The sequence below is a fragment of the Magnolia sinica genome, chromosome 19, assembly GCF_029962835.1.
Source record: "Magnolia sinica isolate HGM2019 chromosome 19, MsV1, whole genome shotgun sequence".
Lineage (NCBI taxonomy): Eukaryota > Viridiplantae > Streptophyta > Magnoliopsida > Magnoliales > Magnoliaceae > Magnolia > Magnolia sinica.
In genome coordinates this window covers 67,269,277-67,282,388 of record NC_080591.1, presented here as the reverse complement: position 1 = coordinate 67,282,388, position 13,112 = coordinate 67,269,277, and the positions used below count along the sequence as shown (strand labels likewise).

The window sequence follows — 13,112 nt, the reverse complement described above, 5'->3', positions numbered from 1 at the left end:
ATGTGTGACGGACATCCCCCCATCAATCAGATGCAACCTTCCATGGTGGACCATGGGCCAAAAAATCAGGCCAATCCATGATTTAGGTGGGCCACACCATGGACAAAATTTGAGAGTGGGTATCCACCCATTGAGGGCCTGCCGAGATGTGGTTTAGAAATCCAGCCCATCCATTGTGTGTCCCAGTTGGTTGAGGGGTCACACCAAGTTTCAAGCATATCCAAAACTCCGGTGGGCTCTAATGAGTGCTTTTAGATGTTTTAGGCATGACTTCACACTTTTTCAAATGGTGTGGCCCACTTGAGTTCCAGATATGGCTGATTTTTGGGATATCCCATAACCTAGAGGGGACCCACCAAATGCACGGTGTGGATGTCCATTACACATCATTGTGGGGTCCACACGACTCGACCTCATGGGAGCTCCGATGAGGTCAACCTCAGTCCCATTTCCCGATATAATATATATAAATATATAAAAATATATGTTTGGATTCGCGATAGCAGGTGTACAATATTGTATTAAAGACCCTGATGTGACATGTCAGGTGTTTGTTTCGTAGGGGGCGACCGACGAATTCCACACGCGAATACGGCGTGGAGCCAAAAAATCTCCTTGATTATAATGTATTGACTGACGGCTACGCAGGGAACTGTATTGTCTCTTCAATGCATTGTATTGAAGTGGGAGGGAGTTTCAAAACGCAGCATATGGAATATAGCCATGAGGAGAACGGGCGATTCTCTACACCGTCTTCTCCGTAGATCATCTCCGAGAGTCTGCATGTCGGAGATGAACTGAGAAGAGGCCATTCCGAAGACAGATTTTCACATACAGTGGCCACGATAACCTTCCTACCACCTTCCTCGTTGCAAACCGGGCATTCGTGCTTCTCATTCGTGTTGTGGAAAGCACAATGTGCCATTTTTCATGCTAGATATACCGTTAATCCAAGTTGGGGACAATGGATAGGCAGTCATGATTATTCAATCCTAACATAATGGATGGCTATGATTAATCACAAATACAACACTGGGCCGTGTGGAAGATTGAAGAAACCTGGGCCATTTTTTATGACATCCAGACCGTTAAACACGTGAATCCAAGTTGAGGACAATGGATGAACAGTCATGATTATTCTGCTGTTAACATGATGGACGGCTAGGATTAATCACAACAACAACACTGCGTCGTATTCAAGATTGAAGGATGATGTGTAATTTTTTATGACATCCAGACCGTTAAACACATCAATCCAAGTTGGGGACAATGGATGAACAGTCGTGATTATTCTGCTGTTAACGTGAGGTAGGGCATTGATTAATCACAACAACAACACTGGGCCATGTGGAAGATTGAAGGACGATTTTTAAGTTTTTTATGACATTCATATTGTTAAAGATATCAATCCAAGTTGAGGACAATGGATGAACGGTCATAATTATTCAATCATAACGTGATGCACGGCTAGGATTAATCACAACAACCACACTGGGCCCCACCTGGGATAGAATGTATGAGAGTTTACAAATTGCGACAATACTATACAGACTACCAATATTTATATGTATATACAATGTGTGGCCCTTATACGTCGTTTCCAGACATTGATCTGTACAAGAAACTGTATACATGCTAGGACAATACCTCCTATCCAAACATTGGGCTGAGGCATGTTTGTGATGAATGTATTCTGAAAATCACCCAACGTATACATGAACAGTACCTGAATACAATACTGTACACCGCAAACGCGAATCCAAACACGCCCTAAGCTACACATGATTACACACTTAGAACTCAATCAATCTCCCGAGGCCAAGTTTGACAAGATTCCTAGTTTTATAAAATAACAAAAGGTAAGTGAGTAGTCTATGTGAACGATCTTGTGCTCACACAGGCAATGATATTGTGGGCATTATAACCATTGTTGGGAAACTAGCAACTCAGGTCAAACTAGATGGGCTCAACTTGCCAACTCAGGTGAGTTTCCAAGTGGCTGAGGAGAGGCATGCTTTTATTCCATAAATCAATTAAATGCAATACACACACACACACACACACACACACACACACACACACACAAATATAATAAATTACAAATGATAACTAATGATATATCGAGGAGAACTTTGCTAGGCGCTATGTACACACCACACATGTGCCAAAATGGCACATAGGCGCAATATCTAATCCATCCATAAGATTGATCCAACCTTGTACATGTTTTCCGGTGCAATATCTAATCCATCCATAAGGTTGGTCTGGCCTTGTACAGGTTTTCCCAAAAATACAATCTGGTCCAATCTGCATGTGGGCCACAATATTGGAAATAGGTGGATGGTTTATACATTTGTATTTGAAACTGTGCACCACCTGACCAGGGGATCAACCTGATTCTTGGGCTAGGGCAGCAACGTAGAGTTCCTATTCTAATGGGTGGATTGGATCTTAGACATATCATGCGATGCCAGCACGTGTGGCATGTACATGAGCTTTACTGCACATGTTTGTGGGCTAGCAAAGCTCTGTCAATTAAGAGAGAATAAATATATTTTTGAAAACAAAAAAATAATAATAATAAAGAAAAAAAACATGTTTCAAATATGTTGTTTGAAAGTCAACATAAATGGTGGGATATCAAATTCAAACAAAAGACTCATTAATAAGATGCCACCCACTTAGTAAAATTTCAGTTATCTCTCAAAAAAAGAAGAAAAAAATGCCACCCACAAAAATAATAGGATCCCACAGTGGGGTAGGGCTCATCAAGAGACCAATTTGAAATAGTAATTTGAGCTAACTTCTACAAGTTGGTTTAGGTTTTGGAGTCTTGGGGAATTCTACGACTTTGTAGCATTGTACAATTTTCTAAAGGTTGGGATGTTGCGCAGCACGCCAACAACGCAGTGAACCGAGATCCAATCTCCGGTCTCACCCACAAACGATAAACAAGAAGAAATATAGACTAGAAACAGAATCAAAGCATTCCAAACAAACCACAAGACAAGATATACGTGGAAAAACCCCAACAAGGGTAAAAAACCACGGATGCAAACTTCCACTATGAAGAAAAACGAAGATTACAAGGCAATATACTAACCTCTCCCTTGGAAATATAGAGAAAACCCTTTACCCACACCTTAGAATTATTTCTCATCCCCTAGAAAAGCCCTAGGGACACCTATTTATAGTTTAGGCAACTCCCCTTTCGCACCTCTGCGAAAACCGACTCAAATTTCCGTGGTCTGTATCAAATCCGGACTCAAATCTGCTTAAGCTCGACTGGTCGTGCGGAGTCTTCGACCAGTCGAGCGGCACCCTCGACCGATCGAGCACATCTCATGACTGGTCGAGCACCTCGGAAATCCAAAATCCCAACTCGCTGGAAAACGAGTCAAGCCAGTCCACGACTGGTCGAGTGGGCCACTCAACCGGTCGAGCGGGCCGTCCAGATGTGACTCCATATCTCAACAATCTCCCACTTGGAGACACATCGCCATAAACCTTTGTCTTCTTTATTCAAAGTGCACCATCTCCATGTCGTCAAGCCTGAAGATCAATTAAAGCTGAACAGAGCTTCAGCTTCTCCCATGTGACCACCTTGGTCAGCATATCCGCAGGATTCTCACTTGTATGAATCTTCTCCAAAGTAATCGATCCATCTTCCAGTAACGAACGTATGAAGTGATATCTGATGTCGATATTCTTGGTCCTTGAATGAAAGACTGAATTCTTAGTCAAGTGTATTGCACTCTAACTGTCACTGTACAACTTGCAATTTGCTTGCTTCTTACCCAACTCTTCCATGAAACCTTGCATCCACACCATCTCCTTGCACGCTTCTGTAGCCGCAACATATTCTGCTTCCGTTGTACTGATAGATACTATCTTCTGTAACTGAGAGACCCAACTGACTGCAGCACTACTCAGAGAAAAACATAACTTGTAGTGCTTCTTCTGCTGTCGATATCTCCTGCCAAATCTGAATCCACGTAGGCTTGTAGCTTAATTTCCGATCCTCCATAACACAACCCTACATCCTTAGTACCTACCACGTATCTAAGGATCCACTTCAAAGCTTCCCAATGTTCCTTCCCGAGGTTGTTCATGAACCTGCTAACAACTCCCACTGCTTGAGCAATGTCTGGCCTCGTGCTTACCATAACATACATGAGACTCTCAATAGCTGACGCGTATGGGACTTTAGCCATGTAGTCTCGTTCCTCCTACGTCTTTGCACCTTACTCCTTAGATAGCTTGAAGTGGTTGGCTAATGGTGTGCTAACCGGCTTAGCACCTCCCATATTGAATTGATCAAGTACCTTGGCTATGTACTCTGCCTGTGACAAAACTATTTTCTTGTTTTCCCTGTCACACTTTATCCTCATGCCTAGGATTTGTTTTGCAGCTCCTAAATCCTTCATGGCAAATTCTCTAGACAGTTGTCTTTTGAGATCTAAGAAGTCCTTCATGCTTGAACCGGCCACAAGCATATCATCAACGTACAGAAGAAGGATGATCTACGACGTATCAAACTTCTTCAAATAGCAATAGTGGTCTGCATGACATCTCCTAAAACCGTTTCCTGACATGAAACTGTCGAACTTCTTGTACCACTGCCTCGGGGCCTACTTTAGGCCATATAAACTCTTCTTCAGTCTGCACACCTTGTTCTCCTTTCCTAGTGCCACTTATCCTATCAGCTGATGCATATATATCTCTTCTTCAAGGTCCCCATGAAGAAAGGATGTCTTAACATCTAGCTACTCTAGATGTTAAGTCCTCTGTAGCCACTATACTCAAGACCAGTGTTCGCAATATCGATAATATCGGTCGATAATATCGGTATCGCAGCCCAGCGATACGAAACCCACAATATTTCCACCGGAAGCCTAAAAAATTCCGCAATTTCAGTTATCGCACGATATATCGGCCAATATCACGCAATATATCGCAGATTTCGTGCGATATCATCGATATCTTCACGATATCCTCAGCTTGACAGAGTCACGGGTTCATTGCAGAGGACTCACAAGTCCACTATAGCCAATAACCCGCAACGACAATAAAAAAAGGTTGCATGTTTACCAGAAAATTTTAAAAAAAAAAAGAAGAAAAAAGAGGAAAAATCGTAGAGTACCTGTGGCCATAGCGATCAGAGATTCGGAGGTGGGCCGTTCCATCGATTGACGGAGGTAAGTTCGATTATCCTTTTGCCGATTTTCTTCTATTTTTTCTTCGAAATAGGATATCTTAGAGATTCTGGCGAGAAATCAGGCCGGATTGAATGCAATTGAGGAATCCTCTTCCTTCCGAAACCCTTCACTTCCGAAACCCTCGCCAAAATCTCGCTGTCGTAACCCTCACGGCCCTCTTTCATTTCGAAAGGGAGGGAGAGGGACGCGGATGAGGTTTTGACTGTTGAAGAGAAATTGGATTGGGTACTTCGAAGAGAAATCGGATTGGGTACTGAGTTACTCAGTACGCTCTTATCGTGCTGACTAAACTTTGTTGGGCCCACTGTAAATGTTTGTGGTTTATCCACACCGTCCATCCGTTTTCCAGATCAGTTTAGGGATTGATACAAAATTTGAAGCTTATCCAGAGCCCAAGTGGACCATACCACAGGAAACAGTGGAAATAATTATTTCCACCATTGAAACATTTCTAGGCCGATATATCAGGTTTATTTGTCATCCAAACAGTTCATAAGATCACGTTAAACATGGATGAAGGGCAAAAAACAAATATAATGTTGATCCAAAACTTTTATGGGCCCCAAGAATTTTTCAACGGTAACATTCAATTCACACTGTTTCAAGTGGTGTGGTCCATTTTTCAATGGTAACAATATGAATTTTGTTTTTCCATTTCATTCATATATTTTTAACATTATTAGTAGATTAGATGGAAAATTAACGTTATGGTGGGGCCCATATAACTTTGATCTCATTTGAGCCGTTTGTACAACTTGGAGCTCAAGGCGCGTACGCGCTCGTCTTCGCACGACATGTACCTACAACAGCTGGCTGCACAGTTGGCTTGCGTGGGACGGGAACGGATTGGCTACTCCCCCTGACACTAGCCCCGTCGCTGGTGGTCGATGCTCTGTGGGCCCCATCATGATGTATATGTTTCATCTTTTCCGTTCATCCATTTTTACAGATCATTTTATGGCTCGATCCCAAAAATGAGAGGTATATAAATCTCAGTTGGACCACACCACATGAAAACAATAGTAATTGGACATCCATCATTAAAACCCTCCTAAGGCCCACTGTACTGTTTATTTGACATCCAATAGGTTGATTAGGTCATACAACCCCAGATGAAGGGAAAAAACAAAAATCAGCTTGATCCAAAACTTCTATGGCCCCAAAATGTTTTTTAATGGTCGACACTCATTCAACACTGTTTCCTATAATGTGGTCCACTTAAGATTGGGATTTAACTCATTTTTGTTATTATACCATAAAATGATTTGTTTAAATAGATGGACGGCATGGATGAAACACATACATCATGGTGGGGCCCACGGAGCACTGGTGTCAGGGGGAGTAGCCAATCCGTTTCCACGTGGGACGCCGATTAGCTACTAGTTGAGTAGCTATAATCCTGCTGAAGTGACGTGACCAATTTCTGTGGGACCCACCATGATATATGTGTTATATCCGCACCGTCCATTCATTTGGAGATATCAATTTAGGGCAGGAGCCAAAGAATGAGTCAGATCTAAAGCTCAAATGGACCCCACCACAAAAAAAAAAAAAAAAAAGAAGTGGAGAGAGTGATGCCCACCATTAAAATTTTCTAAGGCCCATGGAAGTTTTCGATCAAACTGAAATTTGTGTTTTCCCTTCTTTCATGTCTGTATTAACCTGTGAACACGTTGGATCTCAAATAAACATCATAGTGGACCTTAGGAAGGTTTCAACGGTAGGAGTTACTCTTCCCACTGTTTTCTGTGGTGGGGTCCACTCCAAATTTAGATCTGACTCATTCCTTCTCTCATGGCCTAAAATGATCTCTACAAATTGATGGACGGTGTGGATACAACACATATATCATGGTGGGTCCCACAAAACCTAGTGACGTCACTTCAACAAAGAGTCCCGCTGGGTACTCAACCTGTCACCACCGTCACTCTGTCAGTACTAGCTTGCGTGTGATACAAGCAAAGTTTTGAATTCTATCAAGTAGAGTTGGCTTTTGATATACGGCGAATACATGTGGTCCCACCGTGAATGCATGTGGTTGATCCACACCGTCCATTCGTTTTTCCAGATCATTTTAGGGGTTGAACCTAAAAATTTATGCATATGCAAAGCTCAAGTGGACCATATCATCAGAAAAAGTAGTACTAATACTATATGACCGGATCGGATCTTATCGGATCGGATTAGCATATATGGATCAAAAGTGGTGCAGATTTATTATTTAGCCCAGAAACAATGCATCCAAGGGTCCACATTTAATGGCAGCCAAATCAGATGGCCAGGATGATCAATGGGAGAGATTTTTCAGGCTATTTCCCATCCAAGCTGGAGCCCACCACATGAACGGTTTGGATCACCATGTACCATCATCTACTAGGCCAAATGTATACTGCATGACAGAGTATGCTGATCCACATACATGCACACTGCTGTGCACCTGGCCTGCATTTAATTCAATCCTCACCATCCAAATCATAGGCCCACCATAGATGGACCATAACTTGAAAAATAGCAGTTAATAAGACAGATGATCGGCCTGGATATAAAAAATAATCTTAAGGTGGGCCGCACACGGATTCTTGAAGTAGTTTTCAGTTGAAAAATATAATATTATTCTTGTTCATACTCAAGCATGCCAGCATGCAATTTTCTATTATACACATTCCTATTGTATATAAACATCTCATCCATCCTATGATGTAGCCTTTGTAATTTTCATTATGTTTTTTTTTTTCAATTTTCTATTATGTTGTTTTTTCATTATGTTTTTTTTTAAAATAAAAATAAAAAATAAAATTTCAATACGTGAAACATGTGATAACCAACATAGACCATGTGATTGTCAAAAAGTACCATGAAATACGGCCCACCTGTATAATATGGAAACTTGGTGAACAAGCTTTCATGAAATGTCATGATGGACATACACAATATAATATTCTTTTACAGATAAAAGGTCGGGAGGCAGAGGAGGGAGACAACCAGATAAAGGGTGGCAATATGGCCGGCCCACTCTCGATAATCGATTCGGGAGTATATGTAATTTATGTGGCCATGTATCAAGGAGTGGGGGGGTAACCCGCTTGAAGGAGCATTTAGCGGGAGGGTGTCGCAATGTTGTGGATTGCCCTAAGTGCCCACACGATGTGCGAGAAGAGATGAGGGCCATATTGGAAAAAAATGTGAAGACAAAAAATGAACGACATGCACGGGACAGGGAGATTAGAGAGGAGTTGGGGCGACCACCATACGTAGGTGAGAAGGATGTCGTGGATCTCGATGGTGATGATGATCCCGATTATAGACGTGCAATTCAAAAGCCTATCCGGGATTAGTAAGAGAGAGATCAGGATAGGAGGTGGGACACGAGTAGGCCTAGATTTGAGGGGTCTATCCATGAGCGTGGTAGGGGGAGTATGGCAAGGGGTAGTGGAGCAAGGGGGAGTATGGTAGGGGGTAGTGGAGCAGGGGAGAGTGTTAGGGGTGGATCAGGGGAGGGTAGTAGGCGGGGAGGAATATGAGGCATGGGCAGGAGTAGTAGCATGCGGGTGCTGGATTTAACTTCAGATCCGAGGATGTACAAAGTGGCAGGAGGGACAAAAAAGAAAATAAAGGAGATGTTTAGTGGAGGGGATGTGAGGAAAAAAGTTGAAAATTTTATGGTAAATTTTTTTTATATACGATCAAATCCCCGCAAATATCGCAGCAAGCCCGCACTTCAAAAATATGATAAGTGCAGCGTGGGGGTGAGGGTGTGCAGCTGCCCACACCCGCACAGATCATGGGGAAATACTTGGATGATGAACATGCAGAAATGAAGACATACGTTGATTCGTATCAGCAGTCATGGGAGACGTACGGTTGCACCGTCATGTGCAACGGTTGGACTGGACCGACGAAGATGTCGATTATAAATTTTATGGTCTATTGCAGGGGACGGGCGGTGTTCCTAAAATTTATAGATACGAGTAATAAGATTAAAAATGGTGATTACATCTACAAACTAATGCACAACGTCATACAAGATATTGGGAGGAGAAACATTGTGCAGTTTGTTATAGACAATGAGAGTGCATTTGTCAAGGCGGGAAAGGATATTCAGGCGAATTATCATATGTATTGGACCCCTTGCGCAGCCCAGTGCATCGATCTCATGTTGGAGGCAATCGGGGATAGGCCGTCGGTGAAGACCGTAATTACTAATGCACGGCTCATTACAAACTTCATATACGACCACACCTGGTTATTAGCCGCGATGCGCGAGAGGTGAAGTGGGGATATAGTGCGCCCCGGGGCGACGCGATTCGCCACAAATTATATCGCCTTAAGTAGCCTCCTCAAACACAGACAGGGGTTACGGGAACTTTTCGCATCTCATGATTACGAAGAATGGAAAAAGAGGTTGACGAAAGTAACCTGGAGAATCGAGGAGCTAGTGCTGAGAAATGAATTTTGGGATCATGTGCGTAACATGCTAGGTCTTCTAGAGCCCATTTATATAGTGTTGAGGATGGTGGAGAATGAGACAAATCCGTCGATGGGGTCGCTGTATCCATCCATACAGCTGATGAAAGAGGCCATCATAACTAAAGCTCTCAATGCTTATAAGTGGGTGCATGCAATAATAGACGACCGCTGGGAAAAGAAGCTTTCTCACCCATTACATTAGGCTGGTAAGTACTTAATTTACAATTTTTTTCTTTACTATATGCAATAATAAGCGAGGGTTGTACTGATGTGTAGATATTGGTTTTCAGCGTATTTCCTGAACCCCAAATACCATTACAGCCGGAAAATCTACGAAGATGATTCATTAAAGAGGGTTGTACATGAGGTGTACGATCACTCATTCCCCGATTGTCCGGGGAAAGACACCTTTGATACTGAGGTAAATATGTTCCGCACTTACATTCTCCATATCTTCATCTTAATCATTTCATACTTATCCTGGTTGTTATACGCCATCAACAGATTGTTAGATTCCGCGACGCGGTTAGAACGTTTGGGTGCCACCCTGCGGTGATGTCAAGGAACACCATGATGGCATGTGAGTTAATGCGATAAACATAAATTTCATATTATTTTGGAATATCTAAAATAATGAAAGAAATTTATGATATGCAGGCGAATGGTGGTCCATGTATGGAACTAACTGCGAGGTTTTACAGCGACTGGCTGTCCGTGTGCTTGCACAAACGGTGTCCTCGTCACCTTGTGAAAGGAATTGGAGTACATTCTCCCTCATCCACACAAGTAAACGTAATAGAATAGGATATGAAAAGCTTCAAAAGCTAGTGTATTGTCACTACAATATGAAGTCACAAGAGAGGCTGCTCCGCGCAAAAGAAGAAAAGCGTAGGAAGACCCACTGGACCTGACGAGGGTCGGACAGCATGCATATGTTGGGGATGAGGATGATCCAGTTTACCAGTGGGTCAGGTCAGATGACTTGGATACCTCGGATGGACGACCAGAGCCACGCGTTGCGGCGGAAGCAGAAGCACAAGGGATTGATATTGACGCACATGTGGTCTCCTGATGAGGCATTCGACCCATTGACGAGGAGTCCGGTGGGTAGCCCGCGTCAGTCACTATCACGCGGGACACGGGGCGGGGAGACATTGCCTGACACCGAGACTGAGTCAGACAGTGATGCGGGGAATGGGTCTGGTGATGGTGATGGCAGCGATAAGGGTGAAGATGACTCTGATGATAATAATGATGATGATGATGGCGACGGGGATGATGGCGGCACGAGTGGGAGTCAGGATAAGAGGCCTCTTAGCCCTTTCACTGGAGAGGAGAATTTCGATCATTCCACGCAGGACCCTAAACATGGTTCTCGTCCAGGAGAACCACGACCCCGTCTTGTTTACAATAAGACACGCGTCAAAAGCTACTATAAAAAAAAAAAAGACAAACTTTCAGATTTTGAGAAGTTGCTGGCAAAATGCATGAGGGACAAGCGTTCGTGATAGGCGAGGTGGCTCTAGATTTGGATCACGGACGAGGAAGGAGAGCTCAAGTTACAGGCCACAACATGAATCCGGATCACAAACACAGGAGAGTAGCTCGATTTCTGTGCCACAGTATGGGCATGGATAAGGACCTAGTGGATATGCGGCGAGTGACTTCAGCAGTTACGGCACATCATTTTTCAACTATGGTCAGGAGTTCACTTCTGCATATGGGCAGAGATATGAGCAGCAGTATGGATATGACCAACAATATGGATACCAGGGAGCTTCATATATGCCCTTCCCAGATCCATATCAGCCATATACTGTGACAATTATGCAGTGTTATGTCAGAGAGTATCTTAACTAGTACCACTCTACTATGACCTGGGCACAATATTGTCGATTTGTGAAGCAGCAGTACTATTCTCAGCCCCATCAAGATGGAGACGATGATTACAAGCCACCGCACAACTCTATGTGGGTCTAGGCCACAACCAGTCCCATCATTGATATGCATATTTTTCAATTTTTACTTCTTATTTTGCGTTTCAATGAATTGATTGTGTTTTCATACATGACTTTGATATATTTATAAATATCATGCATTCAATTTAAATATAGTTGCATTAGTTCAATTAAACAACACATAACTTAAGACCCTATACAAAGGAAATTTATTATGTGCATTTTTTTTTTGAGATCTTATGATTTAAAAGTGTGTATTAAGGGCTTTTTTAACAATCCCCAAAGTTTCATTAAAAAAATTCAACCATTTTCTCAATGTTCCCCATGTTTCCCAAAAAGTGCGATACAAACGATATATCCCGTGTGATAACCGATACGTATCTATATCCCAAGGGTGCAATACATGGTGCGATACCGATATTTTGAACACTGCTCAAGACCATGCAAATCGTAGACATTTTCACTACCGATAAAAATATTTCAGTGAAATTGATACCTGCCTTTTATTGAAACCCTTTCACAACTAGTCTAGCCTTGTACCGTTTTGAACCATCGTGCTCCTCCTTCAGTCTATAAACCCACTTGTTATGAAGAGCTTTCTTACCCTTGGATAGAGTGACTAGCTCCCATTTACGATTAGACTCAAGAGAGTCCATCTCATCATCCATGGCCTACCCCTACTTAACCCGTGTATCCGACTGTAATGCCTCTTCAAAACACTCTGGTTCACCATTATCTGTCAGCAGTAGATAATATAAGGAGGGTGAGTATCGGACCGTGGGTCTCCTCTCCCGAGTGGACCTCCTCACAATTGGTATCTGTGGCTCTGCCTCATAATGCTCATGTGCATGATCATTCTGTGGCGCTGTAACACCCGTGTCTGGTAACTCTTCTAACTCTACGAATTCTTTTTCCTGGGTCTTATTTTCCTGCACACTGTCCTTATGCATCACTTTTTCATTTAAAACTACGTCCTTGCTTCTGATGATTTTCTTGTTTTCTGCATCCCAAAACCTATAGCCAAAATCATGCTGCCCGTAGCCTATAAACGTACACCTCCTGGACTTCGCATCCAGCTTGTTTCTGTACTCTGCATCAATGTGAACATATGAAGTGCAACCGAACACTCTGAGATGTGCAAGGTTCACTTTTTTCCTAGTCCACGTTTCTTCTAGTAGCCCACCATCCAATAGTGTTGAGGGACAAATTTGTGGTGACAAAATCTCTGTTATGTTTTATATAACTGCTTAAGTGAAGCTCTCTCAAGGATCTTAAGTGAAGCTCTCTCAAGGATCAACATACATGTACAAGCTAAGCTCACATCAAGCAACGCTCTCAAGTACAAGACTCAAGATCTTGAATGAAAGAACTGATCACAAGACAAGACTCTTGAATGAAAGAACTGATCACAAGACAAGACTCTTGAATGCAAGAACTGCTCACAAGACTCAAGCTGAAAAGAAAAAGA

General features: G+C 42.6%; 2 protein-coding genes across 6 annotated transcripts in view; one reads left to right on the top strand and one right to left on the bottom strand.

Annotated features, from left to right (window-relative positions):
* LOC131235284 (serine/threonine-protein kinase ATG1t) overlaps positions 1-13,112 on the bottom strand; it is a 49,842-nt gene that overhangs the window by 22,006 nt on the left and 14,724 nt on the right. The gene's annotated exons all lie outside the window — the stretch shown is intronic.
* On the top strand, positions 8,935-10,706 carry LOC131235285 (uncharacterized). Its single transcript, XM_058232424.1, has 3 exons — positions 8,935-10,107; positions 10,191-10,266; positions 10,344-10,706. Exons 1-3 carry the CDS (start codon positions 9,955-9,957, stop codon positions 10,595-10,597), a joined length of 483 nt encoding a protein of 160 aa, XP_058088407.1. The 5' UTR covers positions 8,935-9,954; the 3' UTR covers positions 10,598-10,706.

Coding starts and splice junctions, on each gene's coding strand:
- LOC131235285 (XM_058232424.1), top strand. CDS start 9,955: ATGTGTAGATATTGGTTTTCAGCGTATTTCCTGAACCCCAAATACCAT. Junction 10,108..10,190: donor AAGACACCTTTGATACTGAG/GTAAATATGTTC, acceptor CGCCATCAACAG/ATTGTTAGATTCCGCGACGC. Junction 10,267..10,343: donor AAGGAACACCATGATGGCAT/GTGAGTTAATGC, acceptor TATGATATGCAG/GCGAATGGTGGTCCATGTAT.